Source organism: Mesoplodon densirostris, chromosome 7 (assembly GCF_025265405.1).
Source record: "Mesoplodon densirostris isolate mMesDen1 chromosome 7, mMesDen1 primary haplotype, whole genome shotgun sequence".
In the NCBI taxonomy this organism is placed as follows: domain Eukaryota; kingdom Metazoa; phylum Chordata; class Mammalia; order Artiodactyla; family Ziphiidae; genus Mesoplodon; species Mesoplodon densirostris.
Window position 1 is genome coordinate 63341513 of NC_082667.1, and position 26014 is coordinate 63367526.

Sequence of the window (26014 nt, forward strand, 5' to 3'; positions counted from 1 at the left end):
CTTTTCATGTTTATTGCCCAGAGGAAGTCATGTGGCTGTGAGTAACTTCAAGGGGCAGAAGTGTTATCCTACTATGAGCTTAAGTAGAAGAGAACCAAAACATTTCTGAATAACCCTGATTACTACTACACACATACTTAGTTGCTTTTGAAAGCGATCATTAAAAGGCTTTCAGTGAAATCCTATGTTTGCATTTTATGTTGTCTTACCTTCCCCTAACAATGACTGAATCTGTATTAAATTTCGGTTTTGGGTGCTTAAAATAAAAATTCTCGGGTTGTCCTCTCTAAACGTCAAAACTTGACATTGATCAACGTTGATTTGCTAGTCAATGGTTTCCACTTAGGCTGCACATTGGAATCACCTGGGGAGCTTTTTGTTATCCCAGGTCAGCCTCAGACCAATCAAATTAGAACCTCTGGAGGTTGGGACCCTGGCATCTGTAGTTTGTAAAACTCCCCAAGTGATTTCAGTCTGTATGTAAAATTGAAGTCCCTTGTGTTACTCTATCTTCCCTAAAGAGTGCTTTGTTGTTCAAGATAAAGTAATTGAGAGATTGCCCCCAAAGAGAAACTTTATTCGGGCTTGAACATGAGGTGAGCTGCTGTTTTCTGAGACGTAATTTAGGGGTCAACACCTTGCCTTATGTTATTGTCTCTTTTGTATTGTTTTGTTAAACCCAGGTATGAAGGCATGCATTTTCTTATTTGTTGCATCTGATAGTCCTATTCTGATGTATTTTCCTCTGTGATTGTAGTTTTTCCATAGGAACTGATCATCTGTAGGGAATGTGTGTGGAGTATGGAACTGAGTCTTCTGGGTGATTGGTTTTTTGTTGTTGTTATTTCGGTTGTGCCACGAGGCTTGTGGGATCTTAGTTCACCGACCTGGAATTGAACCCAGGTCACAGCAGTGAAACCTCTGAGTCCTAACCACTGGACCACCAGGGAATTCCCTGGGTGATTGTTGCCTTTGCTAATGATGGGCCTTAGAAGTTTCACCATTCTGGACCATTTTCTGAGCCTGTGTGTTGATGAAATTGCAAAGAAATAGAAATTAATGTCTTTTACATGTGTATACATATGGAAAAATAGACACAGATACACATGTACTCATACACATTTACACACATATGCAATATTTGAATAGTAAGGAAGAATCCCAAGGATTTAGGGCAGGGAGGGGCCCAGAGAATGGAAGGAACTTGTCCAAGGCCACAGAGTGATATAAAGTAAATGAAAATCTCAGTCTTCCCACCTACTCCTGGCCTGACTTATCCTACATTTATAAATGTGTGTGTGTGTGTGTGTGTTGAAGTGTGTCCAGGATGGAGAGGGATTACTTAGCATTTGTTTGGAGATTGGGGGGTCTTGCCCTGCTTCTGTTCATCTTCTTTCCTGAAGTTGTTGGCTGTGGCCTCTCCTAGTCAACTCTAAATTGTATTTGCAGGAGCCAGAAAGTGCTGAGCACACATCAGAGTGTGGGTAATAGGGCCGTTTCCTAGTTCCCCAGAGCCATGGACTTGTTTGTGGATTGTGATCCATGATTCCCTCTATCCTGCCCTTTCAGAAAGCAAACCGGCAATCAAATAGTAATTGTTTCCTTCTGTGTGGATTTCTCATTCCAAAGACTGCCATGGCAAGTAGGAAGTTGACTTTTAAAAGAGTAGAGGAACCTGGAATTAGACATCAGGGCTGCAGTGTAACCATGGATGTGGTAGCCCTACAGCCCACATTTTCCAGCAAGAGTCCTGACTTCAAATATTTTATTCTGTTGGTTTTATAAACAATCCAAATGCCCTAGAAATTCTACTATGAACCATATTTTCTAAAGTGTTTCTTACTGATGAAAGAAGCACAGGAATCCTTTGTTAGACTCTGTTGCCCCAGTTTTGGTTTGAAAAATATATCACTGTACATATTATGCAAAGAAGACTTTTTTTTTAATGGTGGGGTTTCTTTTATTTATTTATTTAATTTGGTTGTGTTGGATCTTAGTTGCAGCAGGCAGGCTCCTTAGTTGTGGCGTGCATGTGGGATCTAGTTCTCGGACCAGGGATCGAACCCGGGCCCCTTGTGTTGGCAGTGTGGAGTCTTAACCACTGCGCCACCAGGGAAGTCCCTAATGGTGGGGTTTAGAAAGGCAAAAACAGTCCTATTTGGGACATACCAATTTAGAAAAAGACCCAGTATCCCAGATCTCTGGGGAAATCTAGGTACTCTTCCTCTTAGCTATTCATCCAGGCATATGTACAGACATTCAGTCCAATTCCCCCTCACCATCCACAGGTCAGGGGGTGTGATAACTATGTTAGCTAACTATGACAGGGGCTCTGCCCTCGGAAACTTCACGGCCCATAAAGGGAGATGAGATATGGGTACACACAGTAATAAATACAAGTCAAAAGTGTGAGTATGTCAGAGGGTATAGAATCTCCCAACCGGGAAGATCTAGAAAGATTTCGATTCACTCAACCTCACCAGACCCCACACAGCATCCCTTCCTCTGCATCCTGTTGATCAGAGCAAGTCACTAGACCAGCCCAGAGTCAGCATCCACCTCAGGATGAGGGGAGTAGAATGCCCACACAAGGATGGGACGGATTTTTGGTGGCCATCTGTGCAGTCTATAATGTAAAAGAGGACAAATTTATTAATATCAGAGCTGAAGACTGGCATCTCACCATTTTAGCACACATGTCCTTGGTCGTGGGTGAGGTCTAGCTGTGCTTTCGCAGCTGTCTGAAGGTGTGAGCTTCCCTAAGCCAGTCCCAATGGGCGCAGTCATGTGCCTCTCTCATGCCCAACCCAGGATGAAAGGTGATTTCTGCAAAGTTCACTTTGTGAGTGATTCTGCTGAGGCAGAAGTGGTTCCTCTAAGCTTCTTATCCATCCCTTTCCTCTCCCCTTTCACTAACTTTGCTGTTTATCAGTTCCTTGCCCTTGGCATCCACCCTTCTTACCAAGGTTCCCGCCTCTCTCTTGTTCCAGGCACTAACACAGGGGTAGATATTAGCGATGGTACCTGTGAGCCTGGACTGGCCTCCACGGCTTCCTACGGGAACCCCTTCCCGGTGCTCCATCTCGTCGAGGACTTGAGGTTGGCCCTGGAGATGCTGGAGCATTCTCAGGAGAGAGCAACCCTCCTGAGCCAGATCCCAGGCCCCACAGCTGCCTACATAAAGGAGTGCTTCGAGGAGAGCTTGGTGAGTAGGCCCATGGCCTGGGTGGGGAACACGGTCACGGAGCCCCTGGCATGCCACCATCGCCTGGGGCTGTTACTTCATCTGTGCACTGTCCAGTCTTTTCCTGCTTCCTGTCCAGATTTGGCCAACCCCCAGTGGGTGGTGGTCCTTCCCAGCAGAAGGGTAGGGCCTGGTCAAGCAGCTTAAGCTCCACAGTCAGCCTGCCTGTGCCCTCCCGTTGTTCTCCTGAGAAGGGGAAATGCAGGGCCAGAGAAGAGCGAACATGGAAGGTGTTTCCCCCCAGATAGTAAACGCACAATTTGCTGTGTTATAATCCCTAGCTGGGGTCTCTATTTTCAGCTGAACCCACCATGCCCCTCATTTCCTACAACAAACTAGAACCTTGTTGCCTCATCCATCCCTTTATTGCTGCCCCTACTCTTCAGACCACCTTGCCCTAGAAGTCCTTCCTGCCCCTAGAGTGGAATGCAGGTTTCCTGACTCTCCTTCTGCCCTCTCTAGATCAATCCTGCACACCTGCTAGTCTCTAAGGGAAGCAGATGAGTAACCAAAGCTGTAAATTTTTGGCTTTTGTTACCCGTCTCCTTCCCTGTGGAGACCAGCCAGTCAGCTTTAAAAGACTAGTAATATCTGGGAATGGGTAAGGCAAGGAACTAGCCCATTCTGGAAATGATCTGGATTGCACCCAGTCCGGGGCTGGGAAGCCAGAGGGAGCATGTGATTATTACCTAAGCTGAGTCTGAGGATGAAAGCTGGGATGCAGTCTTCTAAAGCTAGAGTCCTGTGGATCTGATTCAAAATTGGAAAGTATGCACAGAGATAGCACGACAGGAACAGGACCACTAAATTGGGAGGGGCAGGTTGATGTTGAAAACCACAGACGAAGGAGGTTGAGATCCTCTTTTCTGGAGGCCAAGTCATTTGTGATTAGACAGGTTATATCCCAGATGTCCTAGCTACTCCTGTTCAGGAGTCTGTCAATAAGGTCTTATCCCCATGCCTTCCTCAGAACACCGAAGAACTCTTTATTATATTCATTATATGTGTTGTTCAACATTTTCATTACATAGATTGTCTGCCTGGAGCTCTGTAGCATACCCATAGGTAGGGAGAATAACGGCCTTCCAAAGATGTCTACATCCTAATGGCCAGAACCTGTGAATAAGTTACTGTATGTGGCAAAGGGGAAGGAAGCAGGTGGAATTAAGGTTGCTAATCAGTTGAGTTTCAAATAGGGAGAGCAGCCTGGCTTATCCAGGTGAGCCCAGTATAATCACTGGCGTCCTTATAAGTGGAAGGGGCGGCAGGAGAGTCAGTGTCTGATGGATGTCGTGGGGGAAGGTAGTCGCCCGCCACTGCTGCTGGCTTTGAAGGCGGAAGGGCCAAGAACCGAAGAATGCAGGCAGCTGCCAGGAGCTGGAAAACTGGACTCTCCCCTGGAGCCTCCAGAAGGGAAAGCAGCCCTGCCAACGGCTTGATTTTAGCCCAGTGAGATTCATTTCAGGCTTCTGACCTCCAGAACTATAAGGTAATGAATTTGTGTTTTTGCAAGTCACTAAGTTTGTGGTAATTCGTTACAGTAGCAACCGATAATGCCCAGAGAGGAAGGTGAAGGTTGCTGGATGGGTCTCCGGTAGGCCTGTTACAGGTCAGGTTTGCAAGCTGGCTCCTCATCCCTCCCCCACATGAAGGCGGTTCTTGGTGGTCCTCTCAGACTTGTGCTGATAATGGGACAGAAGTCCCCACCTGCGTCTCCGCTAACTCTTTTAACCCCTGCAGTCCTGCTAAGTACTACTGACTCAGGCTGTAGTGTTCACAGAAAATTTTATGAAGCTTCAAGAAAATGATAGGTCCGTAATTCCTCAGTCTGAAACCCTTGGGTCCACATGCATTTTATTGTTTATTTTATTTTATTTATTTATTTATTTTGTGGTATGCGGGCCTCTCACTGCCGTGGCCTCTCCCGTTGCGGAGCACAGGCTCCGGACACACAGGCTCAGCGACCATTGCCCATGGGCCCAGCCGCTCCGCGGCATGTAGGATCCTCCCGGACCGGGGCACGAACCCGCGTCCCCTGCATCGGCAGGCGGACTCTCAACCACTGCGCCACCAGGGAAGCCCCACATGCATTTTAGAACTCAGAGCTTATTAAACTTTAGAAAGGTGAGACAGTGCACGTGTACTGTACAGTATGTACCATCTCTAGCAGATACAGGGCAGGAAACACGTGGACATTTCTTCAGCAGAACTTGTGAATATCTGCATGAAGTGGGATAAAGAAAGACTACAAATACATAATTTACAGTGACTGTGTATTTTTACCTTGTATAGATGTGCCTGAATTTATGGAACCATTTCTCTAATGTTGAATTGAAATTATTTTTAATCTTTCACTAATGATATGGAGTTGCTGCACAGACTGTCTTTGTCTAGAAATATTTGTCATTATATCGAAATATTTTCAGATAGAATCGTGAAAGTAGAATAATAGAGTTAAAGCAGGGTTAACGGACAAAATACAGAATGCTCAGTTAAGTTGGAATTTTAGATAAACAATGAATTTTTAATAAGTATGTTTCATACAGTTTGCTAAGTCTGGCAACTCTGATCAAAGGTATTAGTACCTTTAAGCCTTGTGACACATTTTTCCAAACCACTTTTCAGAAAGATTTTACTCATTTATATTTTCATTGGCAGGGTTTGAGGTGTATCCTGATCAACAAGCACTAAGATTGAAAAAATAGCTTTACTAATTTCATAGGAAAAATGGCTTCATTTTATCTTTGCATTTCTTTGTTTAGTAGGAAGGCTTTTTTTTATTATCTTATTAATATTCTGTATTGTCTCCAAACTTTTGATCTCTTACCCCAATATTAAAAATATTCATTCTCCAAATATACATATTCATATATGGAGAACTGTCCTAATATATGTAAATTATAAAACATAGTCCCAGATAGAAAATCCTTTTTAAAGGACGGATTAAGGAAATAGCTCTAGAGACTTCCCTGGCAGTCCAGTGGTTAAGACTTCACCTTCCAGTGCACGGGGTGCAGGTTCGATCCCTGGTGTGGAAGCTAAGATCCCACATGCCTGGCAGCCAAAAAACAAAACATAAAAACAGAAGCATGGGCCTCCCTGGTGGCGCAGTGGTTAAGAGTCCGCCTGCCGATGCAGGGGATACGGGTTCGTGCCCCGGTCTGGGAGGATCCCATATGCCGCGGAGCGGCTGGGCCCGTGAGCCATGGCCGCTGGGCCTGCGCGTCCGGAGCCTGTGCTCCGCAACGGGAGAGGCCACAACAGTGAGAGGCCCACATACTGCAAAAAGAAAAGAAAAAAAAAAAAAAAAAAACAGAAGCAATATTGTAACGAATTCAATGAAGACTTTAAAAATGGTCCACATAAAAAAAAAACTTTAAAAAAGAAAATAGCTTGAATATTTTCTTCACACGCGCCACCCCCCACCCCCACCCCACAACCAGAGATCACCTTGAGTCCCTTGGGTGTGCCTGCCCTAGGCTGGTCTGTTAATATTTTGTGTTCTCTCACCCCCACCCCTATTAGGATTTTAATGTTTTTCTTATGTTTAAATGACTTTTTACTAGCCCTTTGCTTTGTGACATTTCTTTTCCTCACTTTGTTTTAAAACGTTGTTTATTTATGGTGGTTTTTTGAGGCAAAGACTTTAAAAGGACTGTAACTAATTTTATCAGTCTTTCCTGTTTGAGTTCTTCTTTCTAGAAAGGCCCTGCCTGACCTCAGATCAAATAATATTCACCTGTATTCTCTCTCCAGTAGGTTTATAGTTTGATTTGTATCTCATGGTTTACTCGAATTCATCTTCAGTCTTTTTAGTGTGTGCAATGAAGTATGGATCTAACTTCTATAATTTACCGAAAGATTCTTAAAAAATATTTTTGATCCCAAAGTAGTCGATGTGGTGGTTGGTTTTTGCAAGATGCATTGCAGAAAACAGCTTGCATTCAGATTTGCAGATCTGTTTTGGTGGCTATTTACAATGGTTGGGGGAATGCTTGCCTTAGAGAGATTTTTCTAAAAGTTGTTGCATTCATAAAACTTTTGGAGTAGTTATGGCCATCAGCAACCTATGAATGGTGTACTTTTAGGGAGGTCAGAGGTTCATATAAACATTCCAAGATACCAGGGCTGGATGTTTAAGGTTTTGATTCTAGACAGAGACCACCTGTGTGTATTTTAGGTCTCAGCAACTGAAAGTCATTTTACAAGGCACACACATTCCATAGCAGGTCTTATCTGTATGGAGATAGAATCCAAGGCCGTGAAGAAACCCACTGCTCCTCTTTAGACTGGTTTTAGATTGCATTAGGTTGGTACTTTTAGAAGATTTTGCTGTACAAATTGTGGTCTATGGACCAGCAGTTTTGGCATCACTTGATAGCTTGTCTTCAAGAAAAAAAAAGTTAGAATTTGCCTCATCCACTGAACCATTTCCAGGTGATTCGTATTCACATTAAAGTTTGAAGCACTGCTTTAAACCAGAGACTCGCTTGAATTATTACCCAAAAAAAAAAAATCCCATGTGACTTAAAATTGGAGCTAACAAGGTAGCTCGAGGGCTCAGGCAGGCAGTCCTTGTGCCTTCTCGTTTCTCATTCATGCTATCTGTATGTCCCTTGGGTGTTTGTGCTGTTCTCCTTCGTCGTAAACCTCAGTTACTGCTTTGTCATGTGCTGGCCTGGCGTGATCCAACCCTGCCTTATGACACCTGTCAGTTGGGATTCTTTCTCAGAAAGTGGCATAAACAGTAAGGAGTTGTTTTTTTTTTTTTTTGCGGTATGCGGGCTTCTCACTGTTGTGGCCTCACCCGTTGCGGAGCACAGGCTCCGGACGCGCAGGCTCAGCGGCCATGGCCCACGGGCCCAGCCGCTCCGTGGCATGTGGGATCTTCCCGGACCAGGGCAGGAACCCGTGTCCCCTGCATCGGCAGGCGGACTCTCAACCACTGCGCCACCAGGGAAGCCCCAGTAAGGAGTTTTAAATGTCACTAATGAGATGTCCAGAGGATAGGCAGTCCCAGGGTTAAATCAGTGACTCTGGGATGACCTCAAGGGCTCCAGCTTTTCTTATCTTTCTCCCCACCATCCTCAGGGTGTTGATTCTTCCTCAGGTGTGTCCCCTAACAGTTGCAAGAAGGCTGCTGCAGCTCCGGGCAGCCTGTCCTCACACACACACACAGCTGTGTTCAGAGGTAGAATATGTCCTCTTTTTATAAAATGGGAATATTTCTCTGAAACCCCCCAGCTTCTCATATGGTCCCACTGATCAGGATTTGTTCGCATGTGCATACCCTAGCTGCCAGGGAGGCTGGGGAACCAGTGTTGGTGCTTTCACTGATCATGGTGGGGGGGGGGTGTCTGTCGGGAAGGAACCATGATGGGGGGGGAAATAAATGGCCCTTAGGAAGACAGCTCAGGGCGACTGTCACACGTCCTTTAGGTGTGATTTTATTCTTGTTGACTGACAAGTTCTTATTTTCTGTGTGTGTCTGTGTGTGAACCCCTGAAGAAAAGAATCTCATTGGCTTAACTCATAATTTTTGAGCCAAGCCCTCCAGGTCTATGAAGAAATGTTAATTGCCAAAGAAATAGAAATTCAAGATTTTCATTTATGCTCAGCTGTGGTTGGTTTTGCAAGATGCATTGCAGAAAACAGCTTGCATTCAGATTTGCAGATCTGTTTTGGGGTCTGTTTACAATGGTTGGGGGAATGCTTGCCTTGGAGAGATTTTTCTTAAGGTTGTTGCGTTGGATTAGCTGCCCTTGGGTCAGGTCTCCACCCAAGGGCCAATAATTAGCTGGGGTGAGAGGGTAGGAATCGTGGTCTCCTGTTACTGTTCAACAGTAACTGGAACTGGGATATTCAGTCACAGATACTGGCAGCTGTAGCACACAGAAATAAGGGCTGCTGAAGAGGCCGCAGTGGATGTGGGGAAGCGGTTGGTGGTTCGAGCACATAGTGGACTAGCCCTGGGCCCCCACCCTTATGTCTTGAATGGTGAGGGAGCTGTGGTCCTAGTGCACCGTGGTCAGAAAGCCCGTGTGTGGACAGCTGTTTCTTTACAGTGGGGCTGGTTCCTCCTTGCTGGGTGCTGGCAGGGCTGGACACAGATTAGCTGGCAGCAGCAGGGATTCTTGGCCTGGGAATAGTTACAAACAAGCCAGGCTCATCCTAAAGACACAAGTATCTATGGAACAGAACTGCCCAGGATTCAGTGGTGCTAGGTGGTGGGCAAGTTTCCAGGGCTTTGGGGCCTAAAACAGAGTCCTCCCTTCCTTGGCCCCTAATAGAATGAGGAAAGGTGGGCTTCAGGCCTGGAAGGGTATGTGCGGGTCTCTCTAAGCTGGGGTCCCTCTGGGACTTCAATGAAGAAAGGAACAAAGGGCCTGGATTCCCCTGTTCTAGGAGCAGAACTGTTACCCAACCAGGTCTGTTTGCCTGATGCACAGCAGGCCAAATGCTGAGATGCTGTGGTTTACAGCCAAGAGTTTATTCACAAGGCAGCCAAGTGAGAAGACAGGAGAATGTCTCAGATCTGCCTCACTGAAGGCGAGGGGGTTGGAGTATTTATGGGAAAAGAGGGTGGTCCTAGGGGAGAGGCGATTGGAAGTAGGGTAAAAGTGAGGAAATCGGTGTTCTGCGCAGGTGCATCTGGGTTAATGCTTCTGCATATTCCAGTTGGAGGCCCTTAGCATCATCTGAGGGTGGAGTTTTCCATTCCTTTAATGTCAGAAGGCCATTCATTAGACATCTGCGCAGGCCCAGTTTTAGGGTGGTGCCAACCAGTCCCTGGCCGGCTCACACTGGGCAGGAGCTGACTCCAAGTGCCTGTAAAACAGCTGGGCTGCATGAAGCTGGGACGGTATGCAATTAAAGGGAGGAAAACAGAAAGAAAGAAAAAAACAAGTGAACTTAATGAAGGCAATTTACAATCAAAGGGGTTTTAGCAAGCTGTTCGCTTATCTGTTGTTTTATAAGACAAGTTCAATCATTTCTATTATCAGCTTCTGTTAACTCTATGGGGCACAGTTTCAGTATCTGAACTCTGGGCTTAGCCTCAGAAAGTTGGTGGAGTGCCAAGGCGCTTCGGAAGGGGCTCTTGTATAGGAAAGGCTCCTGGAGACCAAGGCGAGCAGGGATCACGGAGCCTGGCCTGCAGAGAAGCATCAGTGAGGCTGTCCTGTGATAGCAGAAGAGTGTGAGCCTCTTTCATGGTTGGCAGACGGGGCCGAGCTCAGGGTCAGGACTCGTAGAGGAGGAAGCTGAGGCCCAGGCTGGAAGGCTGCAGCATCTCTGCTGTGATGGGAATGGAGCTGAGTTCTAGAAAGGGGCCACCTTGTTCCTCTCCCTGCAGCTGCCTCCTAGGCCTGTGGTGAGCTGGGCGATGAAGCCCTCAGGGAGAGTGGAGCCCGTAAAGGGCTGGTCAGCCAGCTTCCAGTGGGCCCTGCAAGGCTGGGGAAACAGCCAGCTAGCGGGGTAAGCGGGCGGGTGACCCAGGTTCCTGGGAGATGCCCAAGTGATACTAGAGCCTGCAGGGTCTCCAGATGGAGCAGCTCTGGGGCCTTCTCTAATAGTTGGGCACACACACTCGTCATCTGCAAGGCATCAGTCTGTTCCACTCTTATTACTTTGGATGTGAGTCAGGGAGATTTTTGGTGAAGACCTGAGGCTTTGGGGGCTGAAGGTGAAGTCTGAAGAAAGGCAGGTAAACCCAGCAGCAGCGGAGTGTGGGCAAGTCAGGGCAGAGCCCGGGCTCCAGGGCGGTGGGGGTGGGGGGGGCTTGGCAGAGACGCTCCAGAGGGGCTGTCCTCTGTGCCGCCCTCTGGAAGCAGCGTTCGTGGAGTCGGTGTGGCCTCCCAGCGGGCCCATGCTCTCCTCAGCCAGGGTGCAGGTGTCCTGGTCAGCGTGCTTGGACAGGTGGAGGGGAGCAAACCAGGGTGAGGCGGTGTGGGATGAGGCAAAAGGCCGGCTCTCTGCCACTCACATGTGGCCACGGATGAACCTCTCTTCCCTCCTCTGGGACTCAGTTTCCCTACTGGAAATGAGAGCTGGTGTGACAGTCCGTCTGCAGGATCTGGCCACGCATTCCAGTCCTGCAGTTTAAAGGCTATAGAGCGGCCCCCTGGTAGCCACCAGCCCCTGCCTTCCTCAGTCTAGACGTTTAGGTTTGCAAAGTGGAGACAGGTTAGGGAGCCCCTCTAGGCACAGCTGCCCCATGTCGGGGCTTGGCCGAGGCCGTCATCTCTGGTCATCTCCGGAGCCGTGAAATGGGAGGCCCTGAATCGGCAGCTTCCTCTGGGCCTGGCTGTAAGGGAAGTAAGGCCCCTCTGGGTTGTGTGCTGACCTGTGTCAGTCTGTCCGTCAGATGTTTGCGTGCCCTCAGCTACCTTCTTAACCAGTCTCTCCAGAAACAAAAAGACCAGTCCAGGAGGGTGCACGGCCACCCCCGTCATCAGCGCAGCCACCGTGTCACAGATGGTGGCTCCTTCAGCTCCCAGCGCCTCCCACAAAGCCCCGACGTTCCCGCCAGGTTCAGCCTGCAGTCTTTCATTCCGGCCAGAGAAGCAAATCTGCTCACCGTATTGAAAAGCCAGAGGAGTTACCAGAAAAAAAAAAACCCAAAAACGGGGAGAAGCTGTTTTAAGAATTATAAACCGTGAGCTTGAGTTTCTCGTGCCCTGCGATTCCTCTCTGTATCTCTATTCTCCGCTCAAGGCCAGGAGCAAGAGATGGGTGGGGTATTTATGTGGCAAACATGTTCATTTTGAAAAGTCACAGACGGGAGTTTTATAGGAAAATCTTGGCTTTCTGGATGTTAGAAAAGGGGAAATTTGGTGATTGTTTTTTAAAAAAAGAAATAAGCGAAGCCTATGTGAGCCCATTTCCAGTGCGTGCTTCTTGCCCTCCCCACTATAGGTGTGAACTTGAGAGCTCGAGAGTTGTAGGTGTCAGCGCTCTCTTTCCTGTGCTTCTCTCCCAAGGGACTCCTGCTAGGCTGGTATGCTGGTTGTGGGGAGGCTCTTTGTCCCTGTGCAATACTGGAAGAAGCCACTAGGTGGGAGTCAGGGACAAATGCTGGAAAGTCTAAAAGCCCAAGGAAGAAGGTATGGGCTTTATATGAGAAAATAGCTGCCTCCCCCCACCCCCTCCCAACGCTTAGAGGACATAAGTTCCTCTCATTAATGAAGCCGCTGGACAGTGTACCTGAGTCAGCTGGCAAAAAGAATTATTTTCCTTGGAACCCAGTGGACATAAGGGTAGGCCTGGGAGGCCTCCACTGTTTGTGGCGGGGGAAGGAGACCAGAGGGATGAGGGCCCGTCCTGGGAGCGTAGACTTGACCTTCCATCGTCAAAGGCGAGAAGATCTCTCCAAACACCTTTTAATTCCAGTGACTTTTGCTGGTGTGCTATTAATTAGGGTGGCCTCTCCATTTCCTGACCCTGCGTCTGTCAGGCCCTGCCCTAGAGAAGTCTCCTGTACCTTGGGGGATTTTGAATACGTTTTTTTTCCTGTCACAGCACCCCAGATTGGGGGTTTTCAGCCACTGCAAACTTAGCAGTTTTAATTTTCCTGGATTTTGGGTTTCTACCCACCCCGGTCCAAGTAAATTGTACCTTACTAAATTCCAGAGATCTGGCTTCTTTCAGACTTGACTTGAGCCTGTTTCAGTCCCTCAGAACCAATGTTTATAAATGATCAAGAATGTGCAAACAGTGGTGAAAGAGCAAATAAATCCTTCCCCACTAAATTTCCTGCTTCAGGCCCAGGGGATGTGGTGGGCAGTGTTGCCTGGTTAGCATGACCTGAGGTCTGAGCATGTGGACACCCCCCAACCCTCTGCCCGCAAAGAGGGCTTGCCAGCACACCACCGGGCCTCCTTCCCTTTCAGGCACCCGCTAGCAGGTAGGGAGGCTCCAGAGGAGTCACACTTCCAGGCAGACTGCTCAGTACACTGGGCTCCAAGACCTTCCGAAAGTAGTCTCCTAACCTCTTACTCCTCAAATACGGTCCTGAGACCAGCACGATAAGCATCACTTGGAAGCTTGTTCGCGATGCACAGTCTCGGGCCCCATTCCCAACCTGCTGGGTCTGAATCTGCATTTTCACAAGAAAGCCCTCTAGCCCTGGTGATTCACTAAAGATAGAGAAGCAGCATCCTCACCCCCGGGTCAACAGTCTATGGCCTGTATTTGGCCTGCTGCTTATTTCTTATTCCCTGTGAGCTAAGCATAATTTTTTATGTTTTTCAGTGATTGAGAAATCACAAGAAGACAATTTTGTGATGTGAACATGATATAAAACTTGAATCTTAGCGTTCACAAAAAAAGTTGCTGGAACACAGCTACCCTCACTGCTTTCCACATTGGCTGTGGCTGCTTTTGCACTACAAAAGGGAGTCAACTGTCCCAAACCATATGGCCCACAAAGCCTCAATCATTTGCCATCTGGCCCTTTACAGGCAGTGTGCTGCCCCTTCTGCTAACTCATTTTGGAAGTGGGTCTTCATGCTTGGACACCCTGGGGACCTGGGCTGCGGTGGCCAGGATGCCTGTTTCACAAGCAGGACTTGCTTGCCAGCCCCGAGGAGCAGTGTCCTCAGGCTGGCTCTTCCCCCTCCTCCCCTTCCTCTTCCAAGAGGCAAGCCCCCAGTGCAGCACACCTGTTGAAGGGCACAAGCCTGTCTGACTTACTAGGTCCGTCCTGGCACCTGTCACCGTGGCCCAGAGGCCAAGGCTCAGGGCTGAGCTGGAGCTCAGGATGCTGGTGAGAGGTCAACAGAATAGCATGTGACCCCTTCTCGGTCCACAGGTGTGCCCAGTTAGATGCTGCTGACTTCTGGCCGCTGGCAGGAGGAGGAAAATCTCAGGAACTCCATCCCCAGTCATTCCCACACATACATGGGATTCCGGCCAGATAAGTGACTTTCTTGGGTTCCCCTCCTGGACCCAGGGATGAGGAGGAGGGCAGTCTATATGAGTTCCCCTGACCACTCTGGCCTCTTAGCTGTGCTTTTGCTCCCCAAATGCTCAGTTGCCTGCCCTTTGCCCTCAGCGGGCTGCCTCATGTTCCAGACAGTAGTGAGTTGAGTCTGGTCAATGTGAGTTGCTTTGGGGAAGGCTCCGAGGGCCATAGGGTCACTGTAATGACTCCTGTTGATGTACCCTATGTGGTTCCTGAAAACGTCTCTCTTTAGTGATGGATCCAGGGAGTCCCTGAGAGTCTCTCTACCTCACAGGGCAGTACTATAGAAGTAGGACCATCCCCATCCTGCCTTAATAAGGGTAGCCTAAATCTTTCTGAGTAACTACTTAGACCAGATAAAACCCAGGCTTTCAATCTTTTGGGAGTCATGGATCATTTTGATGACCTGATGAAAACGATTTCAGAGAAATAGTGATTTATACCTACCAAATAGTGCTTTATATACATTTTATGAACGTACTCAAGGGCCTGTCTGATCCTCCGAAGCCCCTCTGTGGCCTATGGTAAGAAGCTCCTGGCTGGGATGGCCTTCTGAGTGAGGGGCTGCAGCCATGGGTTTGCTTCTAGGCCTTTGGAGTGCTATTTTGTGGATTCTGAGTTGAAGTGCAGTATACTTAGGGGGTTCAAAAAAAAAAAGACTGAGGTAAGAATTGCTACTTGAGGATACCATTAAAATATGTCAAGAATTTAGCTGCAGCTTGTCTGGATTCCCTCCCTCCCTCCCTCCTCCCCTTCTCACTCCCCACCCCCATTCATCACACATGAGTTGAGCTAATAGATGAAGCTGGCTCTGTCTTTTCCTCTCTGAGTCAAGCATCTTTACCCTGGGGAAACTCATTTTCTCCACATAGAGTTTCAGGCTTATCTTTCCAGTCTCACCATTTGAGCCTCACTCTTTCACGTGGAGAACTTTCAGGTTCTTACCGTATGCTAGGAATCGTGCTAGGCGTGGAAATCAGAGCCGTGAATCAGGGCTCACACATGTGCTCCCGTCTGGTGAAGAGGACAGACGTGTAAACAGGTGTGGTTCAGTGCCGCAGGGCAGGTGGTGACATGGGGAGGGGCTGCGTGGGTGGGTGCCGGGGAGCCAGCTTCCCCAGAGGCAGGTCGGAGTCAGCGAGGCTGAGAGGCAGCCATGTTGCCGCCTGGTCCCCTCTTTTTCCTCCTCTCACACCAGAACCTACCAGCGGACACTGATCCCCCTCCAAGGGTGGGCAGGCCTCTCCCCATACAGCCCCCAAATCAGCTGTCTTGCCTCTTCCTCCCTGGAGCCCCAGGAACACCTTTATCACATACCGTGTGGAAAGTTCTTTACCCAGGGCAAGAAGTTGGTTTCAGTTGCCTTGGATGCTGGGCAAACGTGTGTTGACCAAATGAATTCATTTGACTTTCCCAGGTTTTTAGACAAAAGTAAAACGGCCTACCCACCCCTGCAGCCTTAGAGACCTTGACTAACATCCTATCCTAGTTCTGGGCAGGGAACCTTGGCGAGTGAGGCCCGGGCTGCACTCTGGAACTGGGCCAGAGGCCAGAAGAAGGCTCTAGAGCTCAGGGCATGGGCAGCTGAGCCTGCTTTTCCTTTCTGGCCTCTGATCTGGGTGTGTCTCCAGGAATTTACTCCTCCCCTCATGCCAGCTGCTGGCCACAGCCCTCCTCCTGCTGCCTCTGTGTTCTGTGTGGACTGGGCCAGCCTGCCGGGGACTGTGTGTGTTTTCTGCCTTGTCCTCGGGCCCTGCTTCTGGGCTGTGGACAGTGTAGATGCCGTGCTAAGCAGCATGCCATACACCCAGCAGAGCCCTCTGTTCAGGTGGGAGCTCCAGGAAACCCCCTGGTGGCCCCCAGGGGCGCCGGGAAGGCCCACGCAGTCACAAGATGTGTGTCTGCAAGTCATTTCGGGCAGCAGAGCTCAGAACCCTTGCGTGTAACCACAGTTCCCATTGCACCCACATCAAAGACTGCTTTCATAACCAGTCATAGCCGAGGGCCACACGTTGAGGGCTGGGCAAGGGAGAAAAGCTGTTTTTAGGGGAGCTCTCAGAGGAGGTGGGAATGTGAGGAAGTGGGGGGCAGCCTGTGGGGAATGTTGGACAGACCACCCTGGCAAGCCAGCATGTGACCTGCCAGTAAGAAGGCAGATGCCGCTCCCTGTCTCCTCAGCCTGCTGCCTTCCCAAGGCTCCCACCCAGAGTGCCCCCTAGATCTCACGGACACACGTGAGGTGGCCTCACCTGGCTTGTGAAGCAGCTAGTCTGGGCTGGGGACAGCCAGTGAGGCAGCAATTGAGAGGAGCTCTGCCCCGTCTGTTCCCGTGCAGAATGCAGCCTCGGGGAGCCCTGTGGTGGTGGCTGTCAGCAGAGGTCTCCAAGACTGCAGCACCGGACGGTGCCCCCAGTGCCCAGGATGGCAAACCCCCAGCAGGGCCAAGAACCCAGACTGGGGCTGCTTCTGAATTTGTTCTTATTTGGAAAAGACTGGCTTCCCTCAGGGCACAGCCTGACACCAGCCTGGAGGAAAAGGGGTGGGCGTGGGCTGCTGGGTGGCAGTCAGGCTGTGTGTGGGAACCAGCAATTCCTCCAAGAGCAGCGCTTATTTTTAGTCTTCTCCCCAGTCCCAAATAAACTGAGAGCAGCTGGGAGCCTGTGGGTAAATGCAGAGTGGAGCTGAGACAGGAAACCGGGGTCTCTCCCTAATGAGTTCCAGCCACTCCAGAAGGGGGAAGCCAGACGAGGAATTTTCTTCAGGACTGTTTCCCTCTGGCAGGCTCTGGTATTATCACCGAAAAGAATGTTCCCCTGTGTGTGTGTGTATGTGTGTGTATGTGTTTACAATTTCTGGCCAAGTCTGTCTCCCCACCCCCGCCCCTTCTGCTAGGTTCCCCTGCTCTGCAGGCTCTGTGTCCCAGAGCTGGTGCCTGTGTGTGTCCGGCGGGGTGGGAGGTGGATACCGGACAGCACGGTCTGGTCTGAGCCACTGTGTCTCTGAAACTGTTTAGGGAAAGGCTGCCGGACGCAGGCCAGGGACGTGGGGAAATTTGAACACAGCTTGACGTTCCTGAGGGGGAGGGGGCAGCAGCAAGGAAGAGGAGAGAATTTGGTCTCTGGCCAGAAAAGGGGCTTTTTCAACCAAGGAATCTAACTGCTGACATGGGTACCCAGCATGGATGGGGACATTGATGTTTACAAGCATTTCGCGTGGCTGAAGAGGGTAAGTGACTGGCTGCTTTGTCTGGGTCTCCGTGGAGATGAGTGAGGGGTGAGACACTGTGTGTGTGTGTGTGTGCGCGCGCGCACGTGTGTGCGTGTGTGTGCACGCGTGTGCGTGTGTGGAGGGGGGAGGTGTTTGTCCCGCGAAGCCCTGTTGTGGCCAAGCTCTCCATGAGAATCTAATTATAGACACTAGGGGAGAAAACAGTCAGCTGTCTTTGTTTCTCCTCTGACATTCTAGTGAATGAGCCTCTGTGCAGAAAGGCAAGAATGAAGTGAGGAGAGTTCGTTATTTTAACTTTAGTACGTGAACAGTTGGAGGCTCCAAACACCGTGACCAGAAGAAGGTGCCCACCACTTTTTGGTGTGAGGATGCGGGGAAGGAGCCACTGCCTTTCAAACGCACTGGATTCAGAAGTTGTTGGGCTTCTCCTCTGCTCGGAAGTTATCTGGTGTGGAGATTAGTCAGTCTGCTGTCAGCCGAAGGAGCTGCTGCGTTTCGGGGTGGGGGGCGGGTGCGGCGGGGGGAGGCTCTCAGAAGTCCTCTTCATGTTTCTCAGAGGCCGAGGGCTGGCGTTGCAAGTCGTTCCTGCCGACTCTGTCGGGGTTGAGCGTGAGAGTGTGGGGTGAGCAACAGCGGGTGAGTGCTGGGGGCTGGAGTAGCGTCCGCACTCACAGAACCCAGGCTCGCTCTCCTGTCACCATCTTTGAGCTGCACAGATGGGTATCCGTGTATTTTCACACCGAGGCTGAATGTTTTCAGAGGCAGGAAGAGCAGAAGCAGCTGACAGATAAGAGATCTGACATCGTAACTGTAGAAGAACAGGAGGGACAGGAAGTGTCCAGCTCGGAAGGTCCCCGACTCCAGCGCCCCAACCCTGGGCCTGCTTCTGCGTGCGCCCTCTGCACTTCTCGCTCAGAAAATATTTATCAAGTTCTGGGTACTGGGTGTCCAGTGGTGAGCACAAAGTAGAACCGGTCTCTGCTCTTGTGGATCTCCCACCTATTGCTTGGGAGATGCCAGTTAAATAGTCCCAGGAAATAAGCCTGAAATTTACAAGTTGATAAATACAGCCAAGAAGAGGAACTGTTGATAGCCATCATCAAGGGCTGTTACTGATTGAGAAGGAGGAGTCAGGGGCCCTCTTTGAGGAAGTAACACTTCATTGAAAACTGAAGGAGAAGTAGGAGTGAGTCAGGTGGAAAAGGGGGTGAAGAACACCTCTGAGCTCGGTGATGGTTGGGAGCTGTGGGTGGGTTCCGGATCACACAGGACAGGGAAGGCCGCAGTAAGGACTGTGGGTGACATCGTTTGTATAATGGGAGACTTGTAGCAGGGAAGTGGCATGAGATACATTGGGGGATCTAATTTGTATTTTATGAAAATTACTCTAGCTGTGATATGGTGTATGATAAGCTGTGTCATGCAAAGTGAGGCAAATGAACCAAATTAGAGAGCTCGAGGGCTTACTGGGATCAACTAGTACAAACCCCTCATTTAAAAAAGCCCAAGAGGGCTTCCCTGGTGGCGCAGTGGTTGAGAGTCTGCCTGCCGATGCAGGGGACATGGGTTCGTGCCCCGGCCCGGGAAGATCCCACACGCCGCGGAGCGGCTGGGCCCGTGAGCCATGGCCGCTGAGCCTGCGTATCCGGAGCCTGTGCTCCACAATGGGAGAGTCTGCGACAGTGAGAGGCCCGCGTACCTCAAAGAAAAAAAGAAAAAAGCCCAAGAAAGGCTAGGAACCTCATGGCTGTTAGTGTTATGGCTATAAGTGGTACAGCCTGATCTTGAACCCTGCTCTCCATCTCCCAGTCCAGTTCTCTTTCCTCATTTCTATGGCCAAATAGGTAGAAAATTATGGGTTTAGAACCCAGCAGAAATCCTGTTTGTGCTCAGCCCTATCCCAGCTTTGGGATGGGGGGCATTGCAGTCACCAGAGAACAGGCTGAGGTGACCAGCCATTTTGGTAAAGGTTCACATCCATTGTCTTAAGAATTGAAAAAGCCTCACTGAAAAGGTTTGGAGGAAATAGGTGAGAAGTGCACTTCCCATCACTTGTTCTTTATTTTCTTGTATCCAGCTGAAGCTTTTTAACCAGGAGGTCTTACAGCCTCGATGTGCCTGGGATTGTAGGTGCCATGTCCCAGCCGCTGGGACAGATGTTGTACCTTTGTACCTTGTGCAGAAGTTCTGTCTGTGGAGGAATTAATTCTGCATGCGAGGCAATGTAAGAAGGTCCTTTCAGTCCTGAGACCCAGGCTGTGAGCTCTGACTCTTGGATGGTGGGAAGTCTGCTGAGAGAAGCTCTAAGTGAGGAGACTTCCAACCCCCTGGGAAAGACTCATAGCAAAACATGTTTTTCTTCTACTTTTAAAGAGCATTTAAAAAAAAAGCAAAGCACAAAGTATTGGATATGTCATAGGCAGTATAATCAGTATCTTTCCTATTCTCTACCTGAAACACAACTGCCAGATTCTTCTTTTTTAAAATCCCCTTAAAAAAAAAAAAAAATCACTTTTCATCCTTTGACCCTGATCGTAAGCCCCAGGATTTGCCCTTACTCTGGACGAGAAAGCCGAGGCTTTTCTACCCGCTTGGCTTTTAAGACTTTTTTTTTTTTCCCAGTACGCAGGCCTCTCACTGCTGCGGCATCTCCCGTTGCGGAGCACAGGCTCCGGACGTGCAGGCTCAGCGGCCATGGCTCACGGGCCCAGCCGCTCCGCGGCATGTGGGATCTTCCCAGACCGGGGCACGAACCCGTGTCCCCTGCATCGGCAGGCGGACTCTCAACCACTGAGCCACCAGGGAAGCCCTAAGACATTTTTTTAACCTGGACTCAACTTACCTTTTTAGTTTCATCATTTATATCTATTTATATTTATTTTAATTTCATCTCTTTATATCTGATGAGCTCCCACATGTCCCTGCCTTTTCTGAGCTTCTACCTCCATGTCCTCCTCTTAATTCCCACCCATTTCATCTGACTCCATCAAGGCTCTCCTTTTCCATCAGTCCTTTGCTGATCTCATCCTTGTGTTGCATGCAGTGGACTCCAGCCTGGGTGCCCAGCACTTTCCATCTGCCTGGTTCACCCACCCCCTTCCCATGTGCTTCCTCAAGCTGGGGTGGCTTGGAGAGCAGGTTTCTCTTAGCCCAGGTTTTTGAAGGTGGAAACATGCTGTTTCTTTCATGTTCCCACACACAGGGGGTGGTTCCAGCAGAAGAGGTGCCTGGATGAGATGTGACCTGGTAGGAGGCTGGGAGCCCTTGCCCTTGGACCAGTCCAGGAGGTCAATGCCTCGGAGCAAGACAGTCTTTGAATTTTGGGACAGTAAGGGGAGATGCCTATGGCTAAGAAGGCCCAAAGCTACAGGGGAAGCATTTGGTGAGAAAAGAGACATTGTCTCGTGGCCTTTGGGGGACGGGATACTGCGTACTGTTTTAGTTAAGAACATGCAGTTTGAAGTAAAGCCTGGGTTGGGCTCTTGGCTTTGCCACACTTGCTAGCTGTGTGATCCTAGGCATATTATCTCAAATCCTGGATTTCTTCATCTATAAAATAAAGAAGGTAATAGTGCCAGCCACGTACAGGTTTTATGAGGATCAAGTAAGATAGTGTATGTTAAATGCTTAGCAGAGTACCATGCACGTAGGGAACATTCAATAAAAGTTAACTGCTCTTGGCCATTACCAGGAAGGGGGATATTGAAAGAGGAACAGATGGGACCCGTTTGCTTCTCTCCTAGGAGTGCATCTTAGGCCATCATTCCTTCAGCTTAGGCCCCTTTCCACATTCCAGGTCAAGGTCTCAAAGCAAAGACCGGCAGGAGACAGCTGGGACCTGGCACACCATGAGTAGCCAGAGGCCACAGTGGCTGCTGAGAGAAGGCTGGCCAGGGCTGGTCCTCCAGTGCCTTCCCCAACAGACAGATCCCTGGGACAAGGTCATCTCCCACCACAAGCATCCAGAGGGTCTCCGCCCCTCAGCTCTTTGGTTCCTGACTGACTCACAAACAGCTCACACCTGCCCTGCTTTGAGATCAGTGGCTCCAACCCACATAGTCCTGAAAGAGCCTCTTAAAATAGCAACAAAGCAGGGTCTGTGGAGTCCACCCGCTGCCCTCTGAGCAGGAGTTTATTTTCCCAAGAATAGAAATCCCAGCACTGTCAGCATCTTCACACTGCTGCTGGCTTCTAGGACTCTGTGTTGGAGCCAAATTCCAAACCAAAGTCACAACCCCGTCCACCCCACCCCCACCCCCTAAGAGAAAAACAAAAACGGAATCATCATGGCTCCCCCATGCAATTGGCTTGGGTTCTGTAGTACAGTATGGGATGAACTCAAACTGCTAATGTGAGACTTTATTCTGTGTCATCTGGTGCTCAAACGGTTGATCCAGTAGCCTGGCCACTTAGGCTAGGAGAGCTGCAAAGACATCCTGGCCCTAGACATTGACTTGCCTTGCACTCAAGTCAGAGTGCAGTTAAAGTTGAAGTAGGAGCAGCTTCTGTGAAAGCTGTTCCTACTGGCTAAGAACGCGGATCCTGTATCCAGCTCCTTGGGTTCATATCTCAGCTCTGTGTGACCTTGGACAATTGATTTACTCTCCCTGGGCCTCAATTTTCTTGATTGTAAAATATGGATGAATAATTCAATATATGTAAAGTGCTTAGAAAACGCTTCATAGATGTTATGGTGACGATGACCTCGGCCACAACTGACAGCCTCTGGTTACTCTAGAGCCATGTGCCCAAACTTGATTCTGGGCAGAGAGATTTTTCAAGACCAGGAGGAGGATGACAGTGGGTATTGTTACTCAAGGGTTCTAGCTGTCCCCGTTTTCCTAAGGGTACATCCCATCTTTAGCCAATGCACCCAAAATGTCCACCCATCATATTCCCCAGCATAATTTAGGAGCTAGAATTTTGCCATCTGTGACTCCTGTCTGCCAGCTATCTGGAGAGGCCCTCATGCCTCTTTCCCAGCAGGGTTTAGCAAAGGGGCATCATACCAGGGTCATTTGCTGAATAGCTTGGGTGGGTAGACCAGAGCAGCAAAGCCATTGGTAGTTCCATGAACTGGCATCAGCACTTGGGGGGCGGGGTGTCCCTTGACTCATCCCTGCATTCTTCCCTCCCCCACCCCTGTATCAGCTCTTTCACACTTTTCCATTTGTCCCCAACCTTATACCCCCCTCTCAACTGATGTCACCACCTACTTCAATGAAAAAAAATTAGCCACACATAGATGAACTTCTTATTTTCCCTCCCCACCACCACAAAAGGTGACAGTGTTCACAGCCATCATTTTTTTTTAAAAGGAATATGAAAAGTGTATTTTTTTTAAATTTATTTTTGGCTGTTTTGGGTCTTTGCTGCACGTGGGCTTTCTCTAGTTGCTGCGAGCGGGGGCTACTCTTCGCTGCGGCGCGTGGGTTTCTCATTGAGGTGGCTTCTTTTGTTGCGGAGCACAGGCTCTAGGCGCATGGGCTTCAGTAGTTGTGGCACGCTGGCTCAGTAGTTGTGGCTCATGGGCTCTAGAGCACAGGCTCAGTAGTTGTGGCGCACGGGCTTAGTTGCTCCGTGGCATGTGGGATCTTCCCAGACTAGGGCTTGAACCCATGTCCCCTGCATTGGCAAGCGGATTCTTATCCACTGCGCCCCCAGGGAAGTCCCCACAGCCATCATTTTTCAACTTCCTTTGGTTTCATGGGTCAGGAGTCCCTTCTCTCCACCAAGGCTATCCCAGTATCCTGTACTCATGATCCGATGCTATTTCACGTCCTGTTGTTCTCCGATTGTTTCTTCTCTTTACTCTGCCCTGCCTCCTTGTCCCATGTCCTTGGCAGAAAATGCTTCTCCTTGATTCTTAGAGAAAAACAAAACTGTCTCTGACCATGTACTTGTCTCTCCATGCTGCCTTATAGAACTTACCCTCCTTTCACCATCAGGAATCTTGAAATCAAGAGCAGACTAAAAACTCAACATCTCTACTCCTTCCTGGTCACTCCCAAACCCACTTCACCTTGGCTTTGTCCCTAAGAAAGCTTTCAAATTCCTTCTATAATGTTCTTATTGCCTCTAGGTCCCAAGCAACGTTTCCCATCCATTTTCCCTGGTAATTCATTCCCATTTGGGCATCTTGTAGGTTTAATGAAATTCTTGTGGCCAAAGGACCAGCTCCTCTCTTTGGCCCTTACCTAATCCCACATTTCCACCTGTGGATCTTTCTCTTATGCTATTTGATTGATGAAATGCCTGGACCTTCTATCTCAGGAGCCAAGATGCATCAGGCAGTTTACTTCTAATGCCTCCAGGTGAGCTGAAACAGTCACAGTTGCTCCTCCATCCCCAACTCTGGCACCTGATGCTGCCCCTCTGTCTCTGACAGGTATTTTTAAGAATCATGAGTCAGTGTGTCTCTTGGAGTTGGCAAGATGAGGAAAGAGCACCACTCAAAGAGCCTCCTGTTTTTACTCTGCTCCTGGCTTTAATATACTCCCTTCACAAGATACCAGCACACTTGTAAATACCACTTCTCCTACAGTCAAGTGCTGTAGGTTCCTTATGCATCCAGCCACCTGATCAAGAGAATTTAGCAAGGACTAAGCTTATGCAAGGCTATAATCTTGGAACAAGATCTTGGTGAATCCAGTGCATTTCTCTCACCTCCAAATCCTGCTTCCCAGGATGATCAGTTAGGAGCCTTCATGTGGCATCACACCAGCCCCTTGGTTGGAAAGCTTATAGACAGACTGTCAAGATATTCTTTGTTTTCTGTGTTAGTTCTGGGAAACCAGAGTATCTGAAGGGTGGCGATTGTGGCTTCATGGATAGCCTATCTGTATCAGGAAGACTCTTTCCAAAGATGCTGTTCTCTATTCTTCTGGGGTAATTCCTTCATAGCTTTCAAGACTCAGTCTTTCAAGTGGGGACTCCACTGTAAAGCCTCTCCTCTCCCTTGAAGGCATAATCGATTCGCCCGTCCCCTATGCCACTGCTGCTGGCTTACATACAACTAACTCTATGACAGTACTTATCACGTCTCACTGTAAGACTACAGAGCTCTTTCAAGGCAGGGACTGCCTAGCACAGGGAGTGACACCTAGTAGGTGTTCAGGAATATTTAGTCACTGAATAGATAACTGAATGAAGCATAATTATGTGAACATTGGTTGACCAAGCTATTTAATTTGCTGTTCATGAACTTTGCTTTGCTCGTCCCTGATGGCAGATCATTCGATAGTGACAACCCCACCAGCGACCCTTAGCCTCCCCTTATATATAATTGCAACTAAGAGAGGTGGAGGGCAAAAGGAGGTCAAGGTCAGGATAGGATCTCTCTTGTTGGGCTCCTGGTAGCTAAGGACCTGACTGTACTCTACTCACACTGCATTTCGAAGAAACTTCTTTAACTCTGTGCCAGAGGTAGTGGATTGGCTTGGCTATTCCCTGTTGGGAAAAAGTGGTTTTATAATAACTGCCAGAAAGGCCTTAAATTCCTTAACCAAAAAATCTAGGAGAAGTTTTCCTTTTTTTTTTTTTTTTTTTTTTAATGCACGTATAGACCTTTACTTGGGTCCTGATCACCATGGAAATGATGGTACCACTCACTCAGTGGCTTTTGGTCCTGTGAGTCATCACATCATCATGATGTAGTGGGAAATTACAACAGCAGGGAAGACTCATAGGCGTGACGGTCTGATTTTTTTAAAAAGTCTTTGCCACTCAGCCATAAAAAAAGAGTGAATGCCATTTGCACCAACATGGATGGTCCTAGAGATGATCCTATTTAGTGAAGTAAGTCAGACAGAGAAAGACAAATACATGATGTTGCTTATATGTGGAATCTGTCATTATGCAAGTAGCCGTCATTCCTCTCCTTTCAAACCACAGCCTCTGGATGTTTAGCCGAAGGTCTTGAAATATCTCATCAGCAAAAAAATGCTTGCATTCATTCTGCTTGATTCCTTTGGTGATGGGTAACCTGAGCCATGTAACAGAAATTGTAGCTTCTATGATCTACTTCTTTTTTTATTTTTTTTGGTCCTTATTTTTTAAGGTCTACGTTTTCCACGTTTCTCAAAAGCTTGTTACGTGAGTGGTGGTCCTGAGCTTGAAGTATAGCCTTAGTGGCTTGGACGTCTCCCCTGTGCCTGGCAGCCACGGGTCTCTTGAGGTGGGTTTTCTGGATTTGATATGATCCTTGACTAGGCAGCCTGGAAACACTGTGGCCGGAGCTGTCCCACTGGGGAGCTGACTGCCTTAGGCTTTTCCCACACTCCGTGCTCACATACCAAGCGACACCCCCATGCGACCTCTCCTCCACACCACTTGTTTGTTCTGGAACCAGCTCTTTCCCCGTGTTCAGTGAAGTGCCATGCTGACAGCAGGTCCCGTGGGACATTGCCTTCACCCAGCATCCCCGAGAGTGTACCAGAGCACACTTGGAGGGCATGCCCTTCCAGCAGAGGCCAGCCAGGCTGTGAAGGAGTCAGACTCCTGGGGATTCTGCACGGCCCCCATCCATGCCACCAAGCACCCCCTCCAGAATTCTGCAGAGACCTAATATGGCCATCCCT

The 26014-nt window shown here is 49.0% G+C and overlaps 1 protein-coding gene across 10 annotated transcripts in view; it reads left to right on the plus strand.

The window, feature by feature from the left end:
- The window catches only part of LOC132493189 (synaptotagmin-9), a 391713-nt gene that overhangs the window by 283224 nt on the left and 82475 nt on the right, over window positions 1–26014 (plus strand). For 3 of the 10 annotated variants that reach the window (XM_060103496.1, XM_060103494.1, XM_060103497.1), the window contains exon 3: window positions 2991–3205. The exons of 6 other annotated variants lie outside the window; for them this stretch is intronic. In XM_060103496.1, coding sequence (XP_059959479.1) covers window positions 2991–3205 — 215 coding nt within the window. Of the gene's footprint in view, window positions 1–2990; window positions 3206–26014 lie in introns of those variants that run through there. One more of the 10 variants, XM_060103499.1, reaches the window with a different exon arrangement.